We start from the raw sequence: 25805 nt of genomic DNA on the forward strand, positions 1-25805 counted from the left end.
TTTATCTTTTTAAATTACATATATACATATATTATATTTTATATATATATACATATATAGATTTTAAATTACATATATATAGAGAGAGATAGATTTTACATTTTCAGAGTCATACACAAATCCAAAGGAAGATATATATATATATATATATATATATAAATGAGCTCACAGAACAAGTGCAGAAAAGCATTGCGAAGAAGTACAGACATGTTCTAGCATAGGCTGTATTTAGCCTTCAGTTTTCTGTTAGGAAATGCAATGCACATAGAAACAGAAAAGCTGTCTATAGATATTTTCAATAGTATGATATATACAGGAAGAAAATGCAATAAAAGTTGTCTACTTGCCATATAAGGAGAAGGGGCATTATCATCTGAAACACTGTAGAAGGACACTTCAACAGGAAGTGTCATATGAGTAGGGCAGAAAATTCCACTTGCCCCCACCTCAGCAGTAAAGCCATCAAGAATGCCTAGAGGATCTAAGCGATAGTTCAAGACAGATTCCTGTAAGACAAAAATGACATGAATTAAAGGCTTTTAAAAACTTAACTTATTTTCTAAGACTTTACTCCCTGCCTTTTTCTACCTCTCCAGATTTATTTTACATTCTAGACTTTAATACTTCCTACATTCCAGCCAAACCATCCCACTTGCCAAACTGACCTTGAATGTGGCACTCCATATCCTGTGTGTCTCCATGCCTTTGCTCTGACAATCCCCCTAAAATGGGAACAAGCACTTCCCTCACCTCCCTCTGAATGAATGTTTCTCTTCCTTTTAAGGAGTAGCTACAGAATGTAGTGGATAGAGGGCTGGGTTTGGATTAAGAATATTCATCTTCCCGAGTTCAAATCTGACCTCAAGACACTTTAAGCTGTGTGACCCTGAGCAAGTTACTTAACTCTGCTTCCATTACTCATCTGTAAAATGAGCTGGAGAGGGAAATGGCAAATAGTTTCTGTATCTTTACCAAGAAAACCCCAAATGGGTTTGTGATTAGTTGGACATGACTGAAATAAATGAACAACAAAAATCTCCTACACAATCATTTCTAATATTCCTATTTGTAAGTACCTCCATTTCCCTCAAATTACTTTATATTTATTTATGTACATATTTTATCCCCCATTAGGACCTTAAGGAATTTGTTTTGTTTTGTACTCATATTTCTAGTGCTTGTGTGATTTGTTAGCACACTCTGAATCCCTTTTATGTTACACGGTCATTGACACCGCAGAAACAGATGGGGTAACATAGAACTGAAAGTCATTTTTTAATTTTTCTGTTTCATGAGTTATCATCAATAGCTGTATAGTGATAAACCTTTTTGTACTTATTTTGATGGGTCCCTGGAAAATAGGGAGGTTGCTGCAGGGAATGGTAGGATATGGATTAGGGTTTCTGATCTGTATTATTGAAAAGAACATCCACATATAAAATTATAGACACAGCTGAATATTTGAGCATTTATCTAGAACCTAGTCTAGTACCCAAACAATACACATAAATACTTTAAGAGACAGTGTGGTATAGTTTAAAAAAAAAATGCTGATCTTGGGTTGAAAACTGACACGTATTAGCCGGGTACCAAAAGAGTTGGGACCTGTGTCATAAAGTGTAACTACGGTTCCTGCACTCCTTACCTGGTTTCTGCAGTTCAAATGCAGGTGTCATCCTATTCAATGTGAATCCATTTGTTCTCAGGTCTTAGTTGATCATTTACATTAAATTGGCTCATTTTCCCATAATACAAAACAATGCAATTTATACAAAAATATACAAAATATATATAATATACATAATACAAGAAAATCTTTAATTCTGTATCAATTCATAAAACCAAAGAAAAAGGTTTTTAAGTATTTGTAAAGCTGACTATGGATAATGACTTTGTGTTAGTTGATTAATTTGTGTAATAAGCTCAGACTTTTGATCATGTTAAGCTAATAGGCCAGCTTATGAAAAATGGGAGAGTCTGCATACCACTTATATCCATTGTAGCACTATCAGTCCTACCAACCCGCCTTATTCTACCAATTTCTAGTTTCCAAAGGCCAATGAAGATACATATATCAGGATTCAAAGTACAATCAAAGAAACAAAAGAGGACAAAAAACACTATGGAACTAAAAGAATAAAAACCACACACACATATACACACAAACCCCAACTGAATATATGGGGGGAGGGGGAAGAGACATAGAGAGAGTCTGTACTATAGTTCTAACCAATTAAAATTAGGACTAAATAGGGATGAAAAAGTTTCCTTGAGCTTGGCCTTGGATTACAATATCTAGCTGAAACAGGCAGCATCTGGAGCCTAAGTTATAAGATGAAAACTGGAGGAAAAATGCTTTCCTCTTACTAGCTATATTGAGAATCTCTAGTCTGACCAGGGCTAGATTAAATTTAAAAATAAGTAGGTTGCATAAATGACACTGTCTTATGCCAGTCCTTCATTAAGGTGAAGGTGAACAAAAAATAGGAATGACAACTCCCTGAGGACCCCACTATCCTAGAAGTGGATGATTGGAAGCCAAGGAATAATAATGATGTGAGGGACAGAGTTCTGAAGAAACTTGGAATTTTAGCTACCACAAAAAGAGCTGCTATGAACATTTTTGTATTAAATAGGCCCTTTTCATCGTTTTTAAAAAAATATCTTTGGAATAGACACCTACTAGTGGTACTGCTGGATCAAAAGGCATACACGGTTTTAGAATACACATTAAGCATAGCTACAAATTTCTTTCCAGAATGTTTGGACCAGATCACAACTCCACCAATAATGCATTAGTATCTCAATTTTCCTACATCCCCTCCAACATCTATTATTCTCCTTTTCTGTCATATTTTTCAATCTGATAGATGTGAAGTGGTAGTGATAGATGTGAGTGATTTTAATTTGCATTTCTCTAATCAAGAGTAATTTAGTGGGGCAGCTAGGTTGTTTAGTGGATTGAGAGCCAGGCATAGAGACAGGGTCCTGAGTTCAAATATGGTCTCAGATACTTCCTACCTCTATGACCCTGGGCAGGTCATTTAACCACCATTGCCTCACCCTTACTCCTATTCTGCCTAGGAAGCAATTCACAGTTTTGAGACTAAGATGGAAAGTAAGAGTTAAAAAAATAATTTAGAGGATTTTCTCATGTGCCTATCAATAGCATTGATTTCTTCATCTAAAATTGCCTTTTCATATCCTTTGATCATTTATCAATTAGAGAATAACTTATGTTTTTTATAAATTTTATTTAGCTCTTTGTATATTTGAGAAATGAGGTCTTCATCAGAGACACTTGATATAAACATTTTCTCCTAACATTCTTTCTAATCTTGACTGTGCTAGTTTTGCTTGAATAAAACCTTTTAAATTTAATATAATCAAAATTATATCCATTTTAGACACTATAAGGCTCTCTTTCTCTTGTTTAGTCATAAATTCTTCCCTTATCCATAGAACTGACAGCGAATATTCCATGTTTCTACTTCCTAGGATTGCTGTGAAGATTAAATGAGATTAAATTTGTGAAGTGATCAGTAAGCCTCATAGTGCTATATTAATGCTATTATTATAGTAAATGCTATACCACTATACCAGACTATACTGCTATACCCAGCGTAGTTCTATAGCTAGCTTTCTATCCTGAACACCTGACCCTTTTTTTAAAACAAATACTAGCTGAAATTCTCCAAATAGTTATTCCCACAAAGCATTTCAAACTAGACATGTCCAAACAGAACTCATATTCTTTCTCCCTAAACCTGTCCCTCTTCCAAACTACTTATAACTGTGGAGATCATCACTATTCTTTCAGTCACCCATACATGCAATTTCAGTTATTCTTGAACTTTCCATTTTGTTTACCTTCCATTATCCAGTGTCTTAGTAAAGTCTTAAAGATCTCACTTCTACAACATCTCTCACATGCATCCCCTTCTCTCTATTCACACCACTACTGGAGTTCAGGATTTGTAATGTCTATATAATAATCTCCTAAAGTTAAAAAAAAAATAAAATTCTAGCAGAGAATTGTCAATACATTGGCTACTAGCTATTATAAGGAAAACAAAAACCCTTGAAAAAAGGGGCTTAACCATTCTGTCTTCCTTTTGATCTTTTTTTCCATTGAATATAGTGACTTTATTGATAGTAGTCTATGTTTCTTTCCCCTACTGTAGGAGTGCTTTGGCGTAAGGATGTGAATGGGGCATAGGATTCCCAGGATAAGGACAGTTTACGAATGTGGCCTTCTTAGTGGTAGAACTCTTTTTTGGCTGGGGATGTAGATTCATGGCTTTTTTCTATTCCATGGAGGCCATGTAGATCATGAGGTCTACCATATAGCTGCTATAACTATATTCATTATCATACCAGTAAATGAGTTTGACAAAATAGTCATTGATGGTAATAACACTATCAGCATCAAAGGCAGAAGAGTAAGTGTTGCTGTAAACTCACAGGATACTCTGTGTAGCCCTTCAAGGGTTCTCTGATGCTTGCTTCACCACCATCTTGATATCATCATATCTGCTATCTTTCTCTAGGCAATAAGTCAGATCTACAACAGATACACTGAGAGTAGGAATATGGAAAGCCATGCCTGTGAGCTTCCCATATAGCTCAGACATGACCTTGTCTATAATCTTAGTAGCACCAGTGGAAGCAGGAATAATATTTTGGGCAGTACCACACCAATCACATCATGCCTTGCTATAGGGGCTATCTAATGTCTTCTGGGTAGTAGTAATGGTATGGAATTTGGTCTCAAGTCCTTCCACAATGCTAAAGTTGTCATGAATGAACCTGGCCAAGGGCACCAAGCAGTTGGTAGTGCAGGAGGCATTACTGACAATCTTAAGAGAATTATATATTTCTCATGGTTCACTCTCATTTAAAAACACTGCAGTATCAGCAGAAGGGGCAGAAATAATGACCTGCTTGGCTCCACCCTTCAAGTGGGCCCTAGCCTTTTCCTTGATGGTAAAGACACCAGGGGACTCTACAATATACTCGACTCCAGCATCTCCCCATCTGCTCCTGGAAGATGATAATGACTGTTCCACTTTTCATGAGTTTTCCATTCTCAGTCTTAAAAGTGCCTTTGAACTTGCCATTGGTGAAATCCTATTGGAACATATAAATCATCTAGTTGAAGGGGTCATTGTGGGGTACAATATCTATTCTGCTGGAGTTGAATGTACCCTGGTCCCTAGGCATCCAAATCCATTGACTCTTTCACCATCTTGTCTCAGAGATTCAATTGTAGTGATGAATCCTGGTGCCAAGCTTGGGAGAACAACTGAGAACCTCCTTTGGATCTTCAGCTTATCATCGTCCATTGTAAATGAACTATGAATGAACTATGGCAACCCAGAACCGAAAATAATAAACCAGAAATGATGTGACAAAGGGAGGATATAGCAGGACTATCACCTTATTTTTGTAAACCATGCCCCTCTTGACATAAGTCAAAAACTAGCTTTTATAGCTACCTATTCCATCATTTGACCAAGAATCGGCTTTTTCATTTGTCCATTATATTACTTTACCCAGAGTGGTAAATTGCCAAAGGAAGTATTTAAGTGAGGGTCTCCAACCAGTCGATTTCAAAGCTCAGTTTGACCAAATGATGGGTAGGAAAGCTACCTTTCAAGAAATTCCTTTCTATATTTAAAAGGAATTTTCAACGCAAAAGCTTAACACTGATGGACAAAGATTTCCTCACCTCCCTAAACTTCATTGTTAGCTTTCTCCCAGTTTCTCCAGATCAAGGATTTATAGTAAGTAATGTCTTCTATCCCCAAAGTGATATGGGAGACTTTAAAGAAGTATAAAGCATCTTTCCCACAAAATGTTTGATGCCCTCACTCAAATGATAGAAATAGTTCTAGAAGGAACTTTGGTTCTTAAAAAATAAGTCAGATTACCTGAGCAATTGGAAAAACATTAACTACTCATGGGTAGGATGAGCCAATATAATAAAAATGACCAGCCTACCCAAAATTATTTATCTATTTAGTGCTATTCCCATTGAACTTCCAAAATTTTTTTTACTGATTTAGAAAAAAACACAACAAAGTTTATTTGGAACAGCAGTTCTCAACCTCTCAATTTGTAGCAATGAGAATACATAATGCATATCAGGTATTTACATTCCAAATCATAACTGTAGCAAAATTATAGTTTTGAAGTAGCCACCAAAATAATTTTTTGATTTGGGGTAACTGCAACATGAGGAACTGTATTGCGGGGTCACGGAATTAGAAAGGTTGAGAACCACTGATTTGGAAGAACAAAGGATCAAGGATATCCAGGGAAATAATGAAAATAAATACAAAAGAAGGTGGCCTTGCAGTCCCAGATCTCAAACTCTACTATAAACCAGTGGGCATCAAAACAATTTGGTACTGGCTAAGAGACAGAAAGGAGGATCAGTGGAATAGACTTGGGGTATGTGACCTCAGCAAGACAGTCTATGACAAAACCAAAGACCCCAGCTTTTGGGACAAAAACCCACTATTTGCTAAAAACTTTTGGGAAAATTGGAAGACAGTGTGGGAGAGATTAGATTTGGATCAACACCTCACACCCTACACCAAGATCAACTCAGAATGGGTGAATGACATGAACATAAAGAAGGAAACTATAAGTAAGTTAGGTGAGCATAGAATAGTATACATGTCAGACCCTTGGGAAGGGAAAGACTTTAAAACCAAGCAAGACATAGAAAGAGTCACAAAATGTAAAATAAACAATTTTGATTAGATCAAATTAAAAAGTTTTTGTACAAACAAAACCAATGTAACCAAAATGAAAAGAGAAGCAACAAATTGGGAAACAATCTTCATATCAAAAACCTCTGACAAAGGTCTAATTACTCAAATTTATAAAGAGCTAAATTTACAATTGTACAAAAAAATCAAGCTATTCACCAATTGATAAATGGGCAAGGGACATGAACAGGCAGTTTTCAGCCAAAGAAATAAAAACTATTAATAAGCACATGAAAAAGTGCTCTAAATCTCTGATAATCAGAGAGATGCAAATCAAAACAACTCTGAGGTATCACCTCACACCGAGCAGATTGGCTAACATGACAGCAATGGAAAGTAATGAATGCTGGAGGGGATGTGGCAAAGTTGGGACATTAATGCACTGCTGGTGGAGTTGTGAATTGATCCAACCATTCTAGAGGGCAATTTAGAACTATGCCCAAAGGGCGCTAAAAGACTGTCTGCCCTTTAATCCAGCCATAGCACTGCTGGGTTTGTACCCCAAAGAGATAATATGAAAAAAGACTTGTACGATAATATTCATAGCTGTGCTCTTTGTGGTGGCAAAAAATTGGAAAACAAGGGGATGCCCTTCAATTGGGGAATGGCTGAACAAATTATGGTATATGTTGGTGATGGAATACTATTGTGCTCAAAGGAATAATAAAGTGGAGGAATTCCATGGAGACTCCAGGAAGTGATGCAGAGCGAAAGGAGCAGAACCAGGAAAACATTGTACACAGACACTGAAACACTGTGGCACAATCAAATGTAATGGACCTTTCCATTAGTGTCAATACAATGTCCCTGAACATTCTGCAGGGATCTAGGAGAAAAAACTATCCATAAGCAGAGGGCAAATTGTGGGAGTAAAAACACTGAGGAAAAGCAACTGCTTGACTACAGGGGTTGAGGGGACATGTCTGAGGAGAGACTCTAAATGATCACCCTAATGCAAATACCAACAACATGGAAATGGGTTCAAATCAAGGACACATGTGATACCCAGTGGAATCGCACATCGGCTATGGGAGGGGTTGTGGGAGGGGGAAGGAAAAGAAAATTACCTTTGTTTCCAAGGGAAAATTTTTGAAAATGACCAAATAAAATAATCTTTAAAAGGAAAAAGAAAATAAGCCAGATTGCATAATACCTCAAAATTTCCTAGAAGACTAAGACTTGTTATGGGTGGAGCACTAGAACTCAGAAATGGTTTTCCATGGATATCTGGATCATCTTCGATGTTTATACACTGCTGAGGACTATAAAAGAAGAAACAAAAAAAGTCTCATCATTCCAGGTGATTAAGTTAAATAATTTTCATTACTTTTGTTTAGTTATGTTGAGAAGAAGCTTTTTTTAAACATGGAATACTATCCCTGATAAAATAGCTTAGATGATATTGAATTATTTTAAACCCATACCTTCTGTCTTAGAATTAATACTGTGTATTGGTTCCAAGGCAGAAGAGTGGCAAGGGCTAGGCAACATGTTTTAAGTGATTTGCCCAGGATTGCACAGCTAGGAAGTGTCTAAGGCCACATTTGAACCCAGGACCTCCCCTTTCTGGGCCTGGCTCTCAATCTACTGAGCCACCCAGCTGCCGCTGATACTGAATTTTAAAGAAGAAATTTTATTTTTACATGTATGTTAAAAATGTCTACACAATTATAAGTTGTTTCCAAATTACAGGTTTAAAATAGCTAGCATTATATTTTTATAAATCCACATTTAATAGCACATTTATAAATGATAAAACTAATATATATGTTGGTGATAGCTGACCATTCTATTTTGAATTTCTACTCAAATTTAATTGATAAAAGTAATCTTTTTCATTTTAATAGTTAATTCACAATTCTTAATTAAATACAAAAAAATCTATTGATCAAGATGACCTAATCTGTGTGTATAAAACACTCTATTTTTTAAAAAATAAGAATAAGAGGGGGAAGCTGGGTTTCAGTGTATTGAGTACCAGGCCTAGAGACAGGAGGTCCTAGGTTCAAATCTGACCTCAGACACTTCTCAGCTGTGTGACCCTGGGCAAATCACTTAACCCCCATTGCCTTGCCCTTACCACTCTTCTGCCTTGGAACCAATACACAGTATTGATTCCAAGTCAGAAGGTAAGGGTTTAAAAAAAAAAGAATAAGAATAAAATTCATAGCTTTCTCAAAAACCTAGTAAGTTGAAAAATGAAAATTCAAAAAATGTGCAAATTATTCTTTTTTGATCTATGTTCTTTTTGATTTCCCCATACAGTGAATTAGTTGCATCTCAATTTTTTTAAAGGACCAAGATCAAGATTTCTTTTTATTTTTTTTGGTATCATGGATCCCTTTGGCAGTCTGGTGAAAACTATGGGCCCCTTCTCAGAATGTTTTTTTAAATGCAAAAAATAAAATACATAGAATTACAAAGGAAGCCAATTAAAACCAAATGGTTATCAAAACATTTTTTAAAACCACATTCACAAAACTCAGGTTAAGAATTCCCAATTTAGATGTTATACAGACATTTAATTTAGCAACTCTAGACTCTGATTCCATGCAGAGATCATGAAGAAATGGACACATCAATGAGTATGCTATGGTCCTTTTTAAAAATGGTTCATTGGAACACATACGTGCCATGAAGAAAGTTGCATGCTTAACTATAAAATACAAAGAAGAATCTTTTAAAGAGTTCTTTCTAATTGTATGGGAATCACTGGAAACCTTGACCTAATATTGTCCAAAACTCTAAATAATTGCTTGTTCCACATACTCCAAATGACAATTTGGCAAATCTCACTAGAGATTATATTTATTTGTACAAAAGATGTTTTTTACTCTATGGAATGTAATTAATGCAAAAACTGGAGCTTTGAAACTAAGAAGTTTTCAAGTGCAGTTTATCATTTTATATGGTATCTAGTGGAAAAGTAAAAAATTGAAGACCTCTGACATCATGAATAACCTTACTATAAGGAGAAGATAAGAGAACAAAATTGTGGGAATCATGAATATAGTCAGAACATCCAAAATGTAGAGGAAAAATCTTAAGGGTTTATTGGATGGGGATGAGATAACTCTAAATTCATGAAGATATGAAGTTATGAAAAAGAAGAAAAAGCATACTGCTAGGTGCTGGGATATAACTTCTTCACTGCTACAAACTACTGGTTTTCTATGATGATCAATGTATGATGGGGTTGGCCATAACCTCTATTTCACTCTAGCAATTCTTTAGAAACTAAGATTTATAAAGGAAATCAAAGGGAAGACAAGATTTACTTTTCCAGAAAAAGAAAGTATCCTTCACATTGGAGTTGTCTTCAATCTTTAATCTGAATTACATACATGTAAACAAATTAATTTCAGGGTAAATACCTTCTGGATGACAAATTTTTCAAATGAAGTAAGGAAGTATCCAAATTAAAGCAGCCTGATTGTGTTTTCCTTTGAGGAACCTAAGAGAAGAGTAAATAATTTGAAATACTAAAAGAAGAAACTAAGGGATAAACACAGAAAGTCTTCATTTGGAATTGTCATGTTTTTAGATGAAAGTTAAGCACATGTTTTTAGAAATGGCTAGCATTTTTTCCAAATTATTCCTTCCTTAATGTCATTAAAAACCCTAAACCTAACCCTAACCCTACAAAGGATAATCCCTTAGTAATTCAGTGGTTCTAAATATTCTTGATATTAATTTGAATTAGAATAATATGTAGTCATAGATTTAGAATAACATAACCACCAAATTTAGAAATAGAAGGGACTTTATTATTTATTTATTTAGCCAAACCTCATTTTACAGATGAGGAAACTTGGGCCCAGAGAGATTAAATAATTTGCCCAAAATCATATTATGGAGTTAGTATTCAAACCCAAGTTCTTTAGTACCAATTGTAGTATTCTTCCAAATACATTACTTGCCACAATCAGTAAAAAAAACCTGGTGAGTCTAGTTGCCCAAAATCCTTCAACAGACTACTTCAAGATATCTTTAGAGGCTAATACAATCATTTCAGCCTTACTTCACTGATTTTTATCTATAGATTCCTGAAACTCAGAGATAAATGCATCATAAAACATGAAAAATTTTGACAAAGTATTTAAATTCATAGATGTAGTAAAATCTACAAATATAAAGTGGAATTATGAACCTTTTTTTAGAAATCTGCTATAATCAAGATATTCTTTTCTTGAAATGGTTCTATAAAATCAGTAGGATTGATCAATAACAACAATTGATCAGAAACCTGAGTGAGGCTTTCTAGTCATTTTCCATGGTAAAAACAGGTATTTTTCTGTGAGTTATTCCAAGTAGGAAGGCATATTTAAAACGTCCTTAAGTTCTTTTTACTATCAGAAAATTAAAAGTCATGAACCATAGTTTCCAGCTGTGATTTTATGCAAAAAATTCCCAGATGTATTGTATAGAATCTAGCAAAAATAATGTGCTGATTTCCTTTTAAAATGATTTAAATCAAACATTAATTATACATAACACCTATTTTCCTTGGTTTCCTTCAAATTTGAACTCAAATTTTACCTTCTGTAGGAGGCCTTCCTAGTTATAACCCTTTCTACTCAAATCTACAGTTACAGACTTCCCACTGAGTTTATCATCCATCTATTCTACATATATCTTATATGTATATGGCTGTTTGAATGCTTGTTTCCCTCATCAGAATGTCAGCTAATTGAGGACAGGAAACTTTTTTTGGCCTTATTTTACACAGAATAAAGTGCTTAATAAATACGTGATGATTGACTGGTATCTATATTCAAAGTTTTTTACCCATTAGAGAAGATAGGATAGAAGGCTTAGATAAAACAAGGTGCCTTCCTCTCAGCAAGCTTAAAAAATCTAATAATGTTATTAGACTTATATAACACACACACACACACACACACACACAAAGATAGCTATAATGCAGTGATATATATTAATTACATTAGAGAGGTGTAAAACAAGTGATATGTGATATTTAATAAAGCTGATGGGTCATTACTTATTTTGGGGAGGAGAAACAAATAAGCAAAGGTATGGAATAGGCTTTAAAGGACAGATAGGAATCTGAATATGCAAAGCAGGGAAGGAGAACATATCAGGTATAGTGAACAGCATGAAAAAATATACAAAGGTAGGAAATTGGAAAGTGTGTTCAAGAAACAGAGTGACTCAATTTAGTAGAAGCATAGAATGCATGGGAGGGGAGAGTAGGGAGAAGAATAAAATGAAATCAGACTAGAAAGGAAGAGTGGCATCAGGACGTGAAGGTCCTTGAAAGCAAAATAACAAATTTTGAATAGACTTTAGGGAGTCACTGAAGATTTTTGAGATGAGTGCTAGATTTAAAAATCAGGAAGATGAGTATATGCATAAATGAGATGAACATTAAGAAAAACCAGAAGTAGGAAACCCTTTTACCACTTGATGTCCCTAAGAAAGTGTGTAAAGAGTACCTACTCAATAAAGTTCAATAAGTTGGGCCTGTTTATAGGCAGCTAACTCATACTAACAGGCTGAAAATGACTTGAAGGCCTGAAGTAGTTTCATCATCCAGACCCTACTCAATTCACAGGTCAATATAGGATTCTTAGAAGTAAACATATGATTTGATTAGCCAAAAGATTTTGCTGGATCAGGGAAGGCTTCTGTACTGAAACTTTAAATGGAAGTAATCATCTGTAGTGTCAAATGGTTCAAGAATTAATATTCAATATCATCCTTCCCATGTTATAGATGAGCAGAAAATCATAAACACTAAGGAGAAAATGTGTGCTACATGTGGAGTGACAAAACTAAGAATACAGATTTATTCTTTGAAAAATATCTTCTAAGAGCCTATGTAAATTTTAGAGTCACAACTGTGGCTGTAACTGACTTCAACAAAATCAGAATAGGATTCTCTGGTAATCTGTTTATAATACTGTGCTGTAGATAATATTATAGGGTAATTAAGCAGTTGGTAGTTCAGTGTCATTGCTACATACAACCTCAATATTGTAAAATGATGCCTAAAAGTATATAAGAAACAATGGTTAGCTTTCATTAATGTTATACTCCATAATCTGAGCAGGTGCTGGGTACATCTGAACTATGTGAAGACAGTAGAGTCTGAATTTTCTTTGTTTCATTTAACTGCACAGCAAAAGCTCTTATGGACAGTACAGACATTGAAAGCTATAGAATCAGATTTAGTCAGGAATGACATCAGAGATTATTTAGTATAAACTTTCAATTTATATATAGATGAGGAAACTGAAGATGAGAAAGGATAATTGACTTGCTACCCATTGTTACATGGTCAAGCATGGTGTTAGTAGTAGAAAAGTCACGTGACAGTGAAGTGGAACATTTGAGAATGGAATGACACTGTTTATGGCTATCCAACTTAAACAATAGCCTATTCTTACTGCAAGGTAAGGTATAATAAAAATAAAAAACAGACAAGGGATAACTAGGCTTTCAACATGTCAGAACCTTATTGCTATAAAAACTACTACAAACAAAAGCTTCATCCCAGAAGTTACCTAAGTAAATAACTATATTGGAACTCAAAAGGATGAAATACTAGCAGGAACTTGAGCAAAATAAAAAAGATTATACCATAATGACCCTGGCACTCTGCAAAAGGATTAGGGAGGCAGGATTTAAGTATGCAAATATTTATGTGCATTAAGATGGAAGCTAAAAAACTAATTCTCTTTCCCCATTTTCTAGGCACTGAAACATTTTCTCTTAAGTACTAGATTGTTTAATCCTGGCTTGAATGTGCCTTTTATGTTGCTGACTAGGCTAAGTTCAAGTAACCTCTAAAATACTTAACTTTATTGAAAGTTATGAGTCTATAATTTCCTAAAATGTTTCACTTTCATATAGAATTTAATTACTTTGTTTAAATCCAATCTATATTGGAAGGAAGTGGTATTTTGAAAATGACAAGTACAGAGGAACATCAGACTGAATTTAAAGTTATTTGATTTATATGCTTACTAGAGGCTACAAGACTTACAGGACTTGAAAGAAGAGGTAATCCAGTTCGAGGATGGAAAGCTTTGGTTGAGGTTCCATCTAATGAATGAAAATTGTGTTTCCGCCACATACTTGGATGTTTCACTGATATAGTTCTCTGCCAGGAAAAGAATACTATTTTAATTCAAGCTCAACATAACTGTTAAATACTTCAGTTTCAAGACTCATTCTTGCTGTATTGTGGTCTGGTCCTGGGCAACAAAGCTATATTCTCTCACTATTATAAGAATAACTATATATACGTGTGTGTGTGTGTATGTGTGTGTGTGTGTGTATCTATTATATAGACACAAACATCTGACTTCTAAAATGCCCTTTTACCATTTAGAGAGGATCCTAAACAATCTCAGAAAAACCCAATCATTATTTTGAGAAACATAAGAAACTCTTAAACACTTTGAAGTAATTTAATTATACAATTGTCTCCCAAAATGAGATTTTTAGATACTTAAATGACTTTTTAAAAAAGTCCATCTAGTTAATTATTTGACCTTGAAAAGATAGGTTTTTACATGTACAATGTAAAAAAATCCCTATTAAAGAACACCACTACTACTTCTTTTGCTATGACTGCTGCTGCTACTATTATTGGTAGACATTTATGTAATATTTTATGTTTTATGAAATGTAATATCACTCATTCACTCATTAGAAGAATGAACCAGAGAGTGTCAAAAAGTTTTTGAATTAGATGATTATAAAAAGCAGAGATAGCCTTACTCTCGAAACTTAAAACTACCTATCACAAATAAAGTCCTAACTATCAGATATAAATATATATCTTTGTGGATAAAGATAAAAGTAGCAAATTCAAGGTTAAAGTTGGACTTGTGATGGTTAAAGTTTTACGAAATAGGGACAAACTGAAAAAGACACAGATTTTGGAAATACTCTGGAAGACTTGCAGGAGCACACTAGAATCCTAGTGTTACTTATTTAAAAGAATAAAGTCACTCAGTTTAGAATCAGGACAAACAGAAAAAGATTAAGTGGTTGGTTTTTTTTTGTTTATGTTTTATTTTGTTTTGTTTTTTGAGATGAAGGTTTAATTTGTATACCTCTGTGAGGAAGGAAATTTGACAGGAATATATCTTTTAAATACAGACTAATTCTGAAACATCTATAATGTTAGATCAGGAAAAAATAGAAAATTAAAATACAGAATTGTGGAACCTAAATTTTAATTAACAATTTTAGTATGTATCTCTCATCTAATTGGACACATTCTACCAGAATTAGCAACTTAGTGTGCTAATTTGAGTTTCTTTTTCTATCATTGCTCATTCAATGGTATTGGATCATGACTAATAAAATGAACAACAAAAGGCATCAGAGAGCTTAGTAATCCCGTATAATTTATTTTTGGGAAGTTTTGAAACCACAGACCATACATAAAAACCCTTGATATTCTGAAAGGGAAGTACATAATCCATGTTTTGAAAGATAACAAATGTTATCATCTTTCAAAGAAAAAATTTTAAAATGTAGTAATTCAAATAATTTTAAAGCCAGTTTTACAATCTGAACAGTTTCTATTGCTCACCCAACACAAATTATTTTTCCTGGGGAAAAGATAATTTATAAAACCATTATGAATTACTATTATTAAATTCTCTATATAAAAAGAACATTTTAAATACCACAATTTTTCATGTTCCTTTTTGATTTTTTTAATAGGATATGTGATTTCATCATAAGAAGTCTAGTTGAGGACCTATCGTCACACCTGCTCTGCTGGTCCAAGCATTGGGAGACCAGGCACAATATTCCATACCCAGATATATGTTAGCAGTAGGGTTTTAATCCAGATTTTCCTAATTCCTAAGGGCCAGCTCTCCAGCTACTATATGCCATGATACTTTTTTTTTAATCAAAAGTAATTAAAGAATTAGGTTTTAAATCCAAGTTTTTACCTACCAGAACTTCTGTGTTTTTCAGTCGTTCACACCCAGAGGCACAATCTTCTCTAATTTTTCTCTGAGAACAGTTTTGAGATTCTTCATCAATTGGGTCCTCATTCTCGTTTTGTTCAGCTTTGAACTGGTCTGGTTTACTTTTACATTTTAAACTCTTAGTGTCCTTATTTCGATAGTTTTCTATGCTAACAAGTTGAGTTTTTTGCTCACATGCCGTGGATGTTTTGGAGTCTGTCTTTGGGCATATAAGCACATGTTTATGCAGATGATCAGATGTTGGCAACACGGGAGATTTTGCTGAACTATTAAGTGTTTTTGAATTTTCTAAATGGTGGTTGTAAAAAGAATCTGGATTGCCATTTTCACTTTTTACTGTTCTTTCCTTATGTGTATTTCTGCATATCTGTTCATCAATATTGCTAGAATCTGAACATTGTTTATCAATTCTATTACTAATTTCTTGATCTTTAAATTGACATCTGGAAAGTGTTTTTTCCAATCTGCCTGGTGATTCTAATTTAATTTCTTTGCTATGAGATGTATTTAAGCAAGTCAATAAATTTGTAGCTTTATTTTGTGTTTGTTGAAATGTGCTTTGGACAGTTTCACTAGGATGTTCCTGATGTGCGTTTCTTCTGAGTTGAGTTTTTAAAGGTGTCTTTAATTCACTGCATTTAAAAGAATTAAAAGATTTATCAGTAATTATTATATTTCTGCCTTCACTATTGTTTTCAGATAAGCACAAATCTTTGTTAGAGAAGGAAATGGAGTTTTCCTTGCTTTTCTTCAACAAAGTTTTATCTTCACATGAACTCCGAAAAACTTTTGAATGAATAGAACTGGAGTCATTCGTGTTGAATGAATGCCTGGGGATATGTGATGCAGATGGGTCACAATGAATCAAGTGCTGTGCAATCCTTGCAATAACTTCTTGTCGTTCTTGAAGTAGAGAGCCTATCAAGGGATTAGTCTCACCAATGGATGGGCGAGAATAAGTATTACTGGAAACATAAGAATCATACTGAGTGTTTTCTGGTTTTAACTTTATTTTCAAACCCTCACTAGTGTTTCCTGAGGATGTATATTCTGTGCTAACAAAGCCAAGAGAGCTGTTTTCCTTATTTTTTTTCAATAAATTTCCATTTTCATATGAACTCTGAAAAATTTTTGAATTAAGTGAATTGGAATCTTGCATGCTGAATGGGCGCCCAGAAACATGTGAAGTGGTTGGATCACAATCAATTAAATGTTGAGCAATCCTTGCAATAACTTCCTGACGATCCTGAATTAAAGAGCCTATTAAAGGATTGGTCTCTCCAGTGGGCTGCCAAGAACTATGGTTACTAGAAACATTGGGATCCCCCCAAGACAATGATTTTAAAGTTCTCACTGATGTTCCAAATGATTTTGCATCTCCTGTAGCATTAAAACATTGTATACTTGATTGAGATGTCCCAAGGTCAGAATCATGGCCAGTATCTGGATACAGTTTGAAATTTTTGACAGCTGTATTAAATTCTGGACCTACAGATTTTTTTGCATGTAACAAACCTTCAGGAACTATAGTCCAAGTTTGTTTGCTACACAGATGTGAACTGCGCATATTGTAGTGCTCAACTTCCTTGGAATTACAATGTTGATGAGTTTTCAGTTGATGTTCTTGAATTCTTTTTTCATAAAAGTCAATGTTAGTATGAATACTACAGGTCAAGACTGGATAATTAGATTGTCTAGGCAAGGACTGAACACTGACTTTCAAGGCCACATTGTGAGAAACATTGGGAACAGGAAATACATGCTCAGTGGGAGTCTGGGAAAAATTCCACTGTACGTCAACATCAGCAGCACTGATTCTGAAACAAGACAGAAAATAAATTTTAAATCAACATCCATAAACATTGCATGCTTTTAGTTATTTATCAATTATCACAGAGACATATACTTTGGATTCATTCAATCCCTTAACTTTCTCTACTGTAGTTTCTGTCTACTGACTATTTCTGACATCTTGGTCCACCTAGAGAAGCTGGCCTTCTATTCAGTGAAACCTTGGTGATCCCTTCATTTCTCTTCTCTATTTTTTAAAACGTCCTGGTATTGACATCTGTTCTCACCTACTTCCCAATTGTTTTTCAAGGAAGAAATATCTCTGTTCTTTGCCAAAACTAATCTCTCAACAATTAAAATTACTCCTATCCCCTCCTATTACTTTACTTCCTTCAATGGCTAACAAAGTGCTCTTTCATTCATACAATACCTTTGATCTCTTTCCATCAATTCTTTCCTACTGTATTATAAACAGGCTCAGATGTTTTAAATTTTTTTTCTATGTCATTTCATCTCTTCTCTTTTGAATCACTATATTACTTGAAAAATAAGCCTATATCCAATATACAGATTGCCATACAACATACTATCTCAATACCTTGAAATATAGTTTTTATTTCTTTCACTTCTTGACTTCTCACAGAAAAGAATCATAGCTAATGTCAAAGTTGTCAAATCTAATACTCTGGGGCAGCTAAGCAATACAGTGGATAGAGTGCCATGACTAAAGTCAGGAGGACCTGAGTTCAAATTTGGCCTCAGCCATTTCCTAGCTTGTGACCCTGGGCAAGTCCCTTAACCCTATTTGCCTAGCCTTTACCACTTTTCTGCCTTATTGATTCTGAGACAGAAGGTGAGAGGGTTTTTTAAAAAAATCAATATGCCTTTCTCAATTTTCATTTTCTTTGACCAATGTCTAACAAAGTTAACCCTCTCTTTTTAGATATATACAACTTCCCCTTAGATATATACATTGCTATGTACCATATTTTTCCCTGGCATCTTCTGTTAGATCTCTTCCATTTCTTTCATTATCTTCTCTTTCTCTTTTATAGGCTTATAGAATTATAAATTTAAAAGAAGCTGCTGAGATTATCTAGCCTATTATAATAGCCTCAATTTTGCAGATAAGAAAACTAACAGAGTTGTAAAGTAACTTGCTCATAGTCACACTGGTGCAACCAGAATTAGAATCTACATCCTTCCTCTGAAGTCAGCATATACTCTGGGTGACTCAAATCACAAAATACTGCTTGCATTTCTGCTTATCAACTTTATATTACAGTCCTTTAAGTATGTCATATAGTCTAAAAGACTATAAAAGCTCCATTATTAAGACAGGAATGTGTCTTAGATAACTTTTATAATTCACTATTGAATATAGTGCAGTTCATAGAACATTGGGATTAAGAAGGGGCATTAGACATTATTAAATTGACTCATTTTGCAAAAATGGAAACTAAAGATCAAAATCAGAAACAATGATTGACTTGTCTAATGTCACAAAGCTAGTAAATATACCCTTATTGTTGCATTTAAAGATGCAAAGCATACCATCATTCTGATAAAACAATATAAAAAACAGGATGGGTAGAGAGTGCCAGGGATGGGAAGAATTATAAGACTATATAAAATCATTTTATTTGCTGTATATCTGGACTGAAATCTACAGAGACAAAAGTTTTCAAAGTATCGACTGAGAACTCACAAAACTCACTGATCCTCTCAATGGTCAGTTATCTAAAGTGTCAGTTAAACACTTCTCCAGTAGCTTATGGAGTGGCCAACTTTTGTAAACCATTCATACTAAATTTAGTTTGTAAAAAAAAAAAATTACATTTATATATGTTCTATCTCTTGTTTTAAAAGGGCATCACAGACCATATAAACAAATAAAATTTCTTAATCTTTAATAAACCCTTCTGTCTTGGAATCAATATTGATTCCAAGGCCTCAGAAGAGTAGTAAAGGCTAGGTAATAGGGGTGAAATGACTTGCTCAGAGTCAAAGAAAATTTCTTAATCTTTAGGGAAAAAAGTAAACTTCAAATGTTAATGTCATTCAATGGTAAAACAATGGAACTAAATGGATGTGGTTTTTTTTCACCCAACATACCTGTAAAGAATATTTCGTGGAATAGCACCATGGGAAACACTCAGCCAAGCACTTAACTGAGAAAAGAAGACAAAAGAACGCACAGCCAATAGAAGAGTCTTTTCTTCAATAAATCTATCTCCATTTCTAAATGCAATAAGAAAAAAATCAAGTCTTAGAAAGCATCATTGAACAAAATGCTTAAATTAAGAAATGTAGGTTATCAGGTGAATCAAATTTCTCTAAATAAGATGTGTTATAATAATAAAGGGTATAATATTATGTCTATATTATCATTTATATTCATCTTCTCCTTTCCACTCAGTTTCTACCCTTGCCCAGGCCCTATCACTTATTCTATAGCCTATTCCATTTATATTCCCCTGTAGTACTCTCCACTGTAGTCAAACTAATCTGCTAGTTGGTTCCTGTACACAATCTTTTGTTCCCTGTTTCCGTACCTTTAAATAGGTTAGGTTAGTACTTTGTATGGAATGCTACTCCTAGATCTCCTAGGATTCCTAGTCTTCTTCAAAGCACAGTCCAAATTCTCTGCTCCCCCCAAAAGCCTTTCCCGATCCCTAATTGTTAAGTGATATTTCTTTGAGAGATCAATTTATATAACTTTGCAGACACATTGCATTTACTTCCTAAGACTTACGTTTTATCCCCTCAATAGACTGGAAGTTATTTGAGAGTGGGAAGTGTTTAGTCTATTTGTCTTTACATTGTAGACACCTAATAAAAGCCCTTATACATAGTAGGTGCTTTATAAATGAGGAGTTTAATTGAGTGGGGAGACAATTACCAGCAAATTATCAAGTAACACAAGTATACTCAAAATGTTTTGGAAAGGAAGATTCATTGTAAACACATAAAGACACTATCGACATTATACACACAGAAACACACAGAGAAACTAATGGAAAACTTTTTAAAAATCAAACTGAATTCTAGTACTAGGATTATTTCATGCTGTTTTTTTCATACTTTTTCTAAAGTTTTAGAAATAAAACTCATTCATTTCTCTTTGTGAGTTCAAACTTAAAATCAATACTTTTGAAATAAAATTATAATTAAAATTGGTATTTTATGACTCATTGAAAGTAGCATTAGCAAAAAAGTATCATTGAAAACAATGGCAATAAAGTAAGTTATTAAAAGTGAATGTGTGTCTTTACATACATAGGTATTTTACTTTTTAATTTCTAAAGTAGGAAAAAATAAATGAAAGGAAAACATAGGAGCAATCAACAACTTACTGTCGAGGAACTGGTTCCAAGATCCACCTTTCTAATAATAAAGCATCTTGTTTAATTGCAGGATCATTTAAATCATTTCCCTCTGTGTTAGGCCCATCATCACTATAGCAGCAATCTGGAAGTAGCATCACTTCTACCATCACTGGAAGATTATTTTTCCAAAGCAACATGACTTCAGACCTTGTTCGTCTGGCTTGGCGACACTTAATAAAATAACATAATTTAACAAAATAAATATAAGCAAAATATTTTAAAAACAAAATATTAAATAGCCATATACATAAGCACTGGATAGCTAAAATACTTAATATTTCTTGATCTAACAATAAAACCCAATTCCCCAAAATAACTATTCTGTAGCAAGAATATAGCTCCACAAAGCAAAGTTTCTATCAATACATTAAGTTACTAGGTAGAATTCTTTTCTTTCATTTCTTTAAAAAAAAAAACAACACCTTCCCTTTTATCTAAGTATCCAAGGCAGATGAGCACTAAGGGTTAAGCAATGGGGGTTAAGTGACTTGCCAACAGTCCCACACAGATGGGATGTTTGGGGCCAGATTGGAACCTAGGACCTATCTCTAGGCCTGTCTCTCTAGTCACTGAGCTGTTACCTAGCTGTCCCTAATAGGTAGGAGTTCTAGGGATGGCAGGTTACTTCCTCCTCACAGAAAAAGTACAGGTTTTCCTCATAGGTTATCAAAGGAAATCTCATTGAGAACAACTCTGGCTAGAACAACTTATTCAAACAATTACTAAAGACATAAAAGTACCATCCATAATATTATTACTTACCTCACCCAAGCCCAAAATACTTAGACCTAAATGAACCAAACATTAGGAAAGGAAAAATGGAAGAGTAGGAAAAAAATCTAACCTTGGAGTCAGGAAGCCATTGGTTGAAGCCCTGCTTTTGAGGACAAGTCACTTAACCTAGTGGTACTCTAAATAACTCTCTAAGGGTATAAGTTATAGAGAAGATACTGCCCTTCACTTGCAGAAAAACTTACTGGGGAAGCTCCCTAGTCTCTGCTCATATTAATTTTATCCTCTTCTTTTATGTAATAAATTATACATTTTACATACTTCAACAAAAGAATGAGAAGATGAGACACTTAGAAATTTTTATTAACCTGAGCTTCAATCTTATCTATAAAATGAAAGAGTTGAAATGGATAATCTCTTAACTTTAACTCTACTGAGTCTGCGATAGATAGGTAATGGATCATTATAACTGACAGTTCTTTATCATGTAAAATAGAAGAATAGATAATATATTAATGCAAAAGTAAAGTCTGCCATAGAAACCAACATATTTTTATTTTCAATACTCAGACCGTGGCCTACATCTGCTTCATAAGCTAATTTGTCTTCTTCCTGTTATTCAGACTTAGGATTGCCAAAGAAAAACTTTTGGCAAACCTTTCTCCCTATGGGTTATAGGAAGCTGGATCAAGAGACGATATATAGTTAAAAAAGTACACAACTCAGCCTTTAGTTGAGGGTATGAAATATAAATTAAGTCAAAATAGAGAGCTATGAGCCAAAATGAGTGACAGTTGCCCAAAATTAAGAGTTTTTTTTTTTAATTTAAAAGGTGAATAGATATGCCATAATGCAATACTAAGATGATATAATAAAGATGGCAATACTACTAAAAGACCTAGTAGGGGGACCTGGGTGGCTCAGTGAATTGAAAGCCAGGCCTAGAGATGGGAGGTCCTGTGACCCTGGGCAAGTCACTTAACCTCTACTGCTTAGTCCCTACTACTCTTTTGACTAAGAACCAATGCACATTATTGATTCAGGATGACAGGTAAGGGTTAAAAAAAAAAAGGCCTAGGGAAAATGGTGATCACTATAAAATCATGGTACTAACACATTTATGTATTCATACCTGGGCCAGTTTATCACTGCATTCATGTTTTGCTGTTACTGGATAACTTGACTGCGCTGGAGGGCAATGAAAGCTTTCAGTTCGACCTTTTACGGAACATTCAGGTGTTCTGCCTTCTGTAATTAACAAGGCTAGGGAGACCAAGAATTCTTCTGCATCATATTCAAAGTATTCATCTAATGTATCTGCCATTAAAAGATAAGAAAAAAGCTTTATGTTAATATAAAAAACTGATTTTTTTTTTAGGTATTATTCCTCAAAACGCTTTTAATATGCAATACCTTTCAATTTCGGGAATACTACTTACTTTAGTACAGGAAAGTAAAGAAAAACTTAAAGCCTAGGTTCCAATTCTGCAACTAATTTAATGTGCTATCCTATTGAAATTATTTCTTGGTGTGCCTTAATTAAAAAACAAATACTTTAAACATGTATGTATGCATTATGATATATATGGGACAGATGTAACAAGTTTTCTAAGATAGTATCTATCTAAAATATTTCTCTTTTGTTCCCATAGAACATTGAAATTACTTAAGAAATTCCAAAATTGGGACAGCAAGATGGCTCAGTGGATAGTCAGACCTGGAGACTGGAAGTCCTGGATTCAAATCTGACCTCAGACAATTTTTAGCTATGTGACTCTGGGCAGGTCACTTAACCCCAATTGCCTAGCCCTTACTGCTCTTCTACTCTGGAACTTATACTTAGTATTGATTCTAAGACAAAAGGTATGGGTTTAAAAAAGAAAGGAAGAAATGTCAAAATTTTAGCAAGTGGTAAGTTTTTTAAAGGTATAAGGGATATTTCTCACAAGAACTCTAGGAAGTAACTGAAGTCAACCAAGAGTAAAATAAAGATACACATAAGTTGTAAAAGATGGCACACCAACAAGCACTTATTAAGTATTTACTATAAGATGCTAAGCACATGTGGCCAAGTACAGGTGATACAAATAAAGAAAACAAATGGTTCCTGCACTTGAGTTCACATTTTAATATGGAGAGACAACATGCAAACAATTATGAAGAGACAAGACATATATAGGGCAAGTGGGAGGAAATCCCAGAGGTAAGGTACTATGGGGAGGTTTTTTTGGTGGGGGAGCATGAGAAAAGCCCTTTGGGGAATTGATGGTAATACACTGTAATTCTGGAGAGAGGTTTGATCTACATTTGCACACCTGAAAATCATAAGCACAAAGAATCCATAAGTGAAGACATCACCAAGGGAGCTGGTACAGAAGAAGAATAGGGGTTAGGGTCTAGGAAAGAGCTCTGGGTGAACATCCATGGTTGGTGGGCTTGATTTGGATGAAGAACAAAAAAAAAAAAAGACTCAAAAGGAGCCTTTAGATGAGAAAGAGCAGTAAGAAAGTATTTTTTTTTAAAGGCAATAAGAAAGAAATAGTAAATGCTCATGAAAATGCACATATAATACCATCCTGTATTAGAAAAAAAAAATCTATGTAGCTTGAAGGGAGAGGGCTCACTGTATAGCCACTGTAGCCATTGTAGTAAATACATTTCTAGCTATAAAGTCCATGGAAACTATGCTATATTTTCAGGGAATAAGTACAAGAGGTGATCTGTGGATACTTTCAATCTCCACTTTTCACTCTTGCTCTAGAATGTCGGGGCAGTTTTCTTGGACAATTTCCTGTAGGCTGATGTCCAGGCTTTTTCTTTTGTCATGGTCTTCCAGTACCAATAATTCTTAAGTTGCCTCTCCTGGAACAATTTTCTAAATCTTCTGTTTTGTGAATGAGGTGTTTAATATTTTCCTCAATTTTTTCATTCTTTTGATTTTATTTTATACTTTCCTGCTGCCTTGTGAAGTCGCTTGCTTCTAATTATTGTGTTATGGCTTTTAAAGACTGAATTTCATCCCTGGATTTTTGGTCATCCTTCTGATCTTTCATCTCCTTTGCCTCATTTTCAAGCTGATTAATTTTGGCTTTCAAGACACTATTTTCTGTTCCCAGATTATCTTGCTTTTTAAGTTCTTTTCCCAGTTGTCTTCAGTCTCTCTTAATTGTGTTTTGAATTGCATTTTGAGTTTTTCCAAAGCCTGTGTCTAATTCACTGGAGTTTCTGTTTTTGCTTGAGGTTCCCTGATCCTCCTCTGTTACATTTGCTCTTTGTTATTGCCTAGATAGAAGCTTTTAATTGTAATTTCTTTTTTCTTTTTCTGTTGTTTGCTCATATTTGCCCCTTTTCCCCCCTCTATAGTTGCTTGTAGTCTTGCTCCTCTCATTGTGTGCTAGATCTGTGGGTTTGGGCTTGGAAATTAGCATGGCTCTCAGAGCAGTCTGTGGGGGAGGGGTGTTGGAGCTTGGGCTTCCCTGCCCTCTGAAGATTTGATAAGATTAAGCCCAGCTGAGTTGAACTTGCAAAGTTGGATATGCCCTGAAGCCAAAACCTTGAGAAAGGGGGAGAGGCGCAATATGGAGTGTTTCAGCTGCCTTTTGACTGGGCTGCCTTCTTTGAGGTTCTCCTCCCACTGCCTCCCCACAGCCCTGAGTCTGTCACAGCTTTGCTCACAAGGTACTCCCCCTCTAGACTAGTGTCCTTGCCTGCCCAGAGCTTCCAGCCACTGCTAGAGACTCAATACTATAGTACTGTATTACTTGTAGGTTGGGGAGAGGGTCCTGGGACCTTCCTTCTTCCTTCCCCTTAAACCTGAGTGTTCTTGAAATCAGGCTGGTGTAAAAATAGACTCAAACTCTGGACTTCAACCCCCACAAGCCTTTGCTCCACTTCCCCAGAATGCTTTGTAATCTCACCTGGGCTGAGATCAAGAAGGGATTTAGGCTTTTGGGCTCTCTCTCTCTTTTGGACTTCCGTTTTGGGGCAGACATGGCTCTTTCCATAATGTAGGTGAGGTCTTGTCTAGGCCTCTCTGGCCTAGGCACGTTTTCCTTATCCTGTATTTTCTTTAATCCTTAATCTTCAATAAACCTCTAAAAATATAATACTCCTTGCAGAGAGAAACTAATTTC

At 34.7% G+C, this 25805-nt stretch overlaps 1 protein-coding gene across 8 annotated transcripts in view; it reads right to left on the reverse strand.

The window, feature by feature from the left end:
- The window catches only part of ATOSA (atos homolog A), a 126273-nt gene that overhangs the window by 17891 nt on the left and 82577 nt on the right, over nt 1-25805 (reverse strand). For all 8 annotated transcript variants that reach the window (XR_008914882.1, XM_007479977.3, XM_056810213.1 and 5 more), the window contains 8 exons: nt 22805-22989; nt 20908-21110; nt 19667-19792; nt 15726-17577; nt 13789-13905; nt 10154-10233; nt 7933-8041; nt 348-506 (listed from right to left, as the gene is read on the reverse strand). Coding sequence is in view for 7 of the 8 variants with exons in the window: in XM_007479977.3 (XP_007480039.2) it covers nt 348-506; nt 7933-8041; nt 10154-10233; nt 13789-13905; nt 15726-17577; nt 19667-19792; nt 20908-21110; nt 22805-22989 (2831 nt within the window). In the remaining variant the exon portion in view is untranslated. Of the gene's footprint in view, nt 1-347; nt 507-7932; nt 8042-10153; nt 10234-13788; nt 13906-15725; nt 17578-19666; nt 19793-20907; nt 21111-22804; nt 22990-25805 lie in introns of those variants that run through there.

Source organism: Monodelphis domestica, chromosome 1, assembly GCF_027887165.1.
Source record: "Monodelphis domestica isolate mMonDom1 chromosome 1, mMonDom1.pri, whole genome shotgun sequence".
Classification (NCBI taxonomy): domain Eukaryota; kingdom Metazoa; phylum Chordata; class Mammalia; order Didelphimorphia; family Didelphidae; genus Monodelphis; species Monodelphis domestica.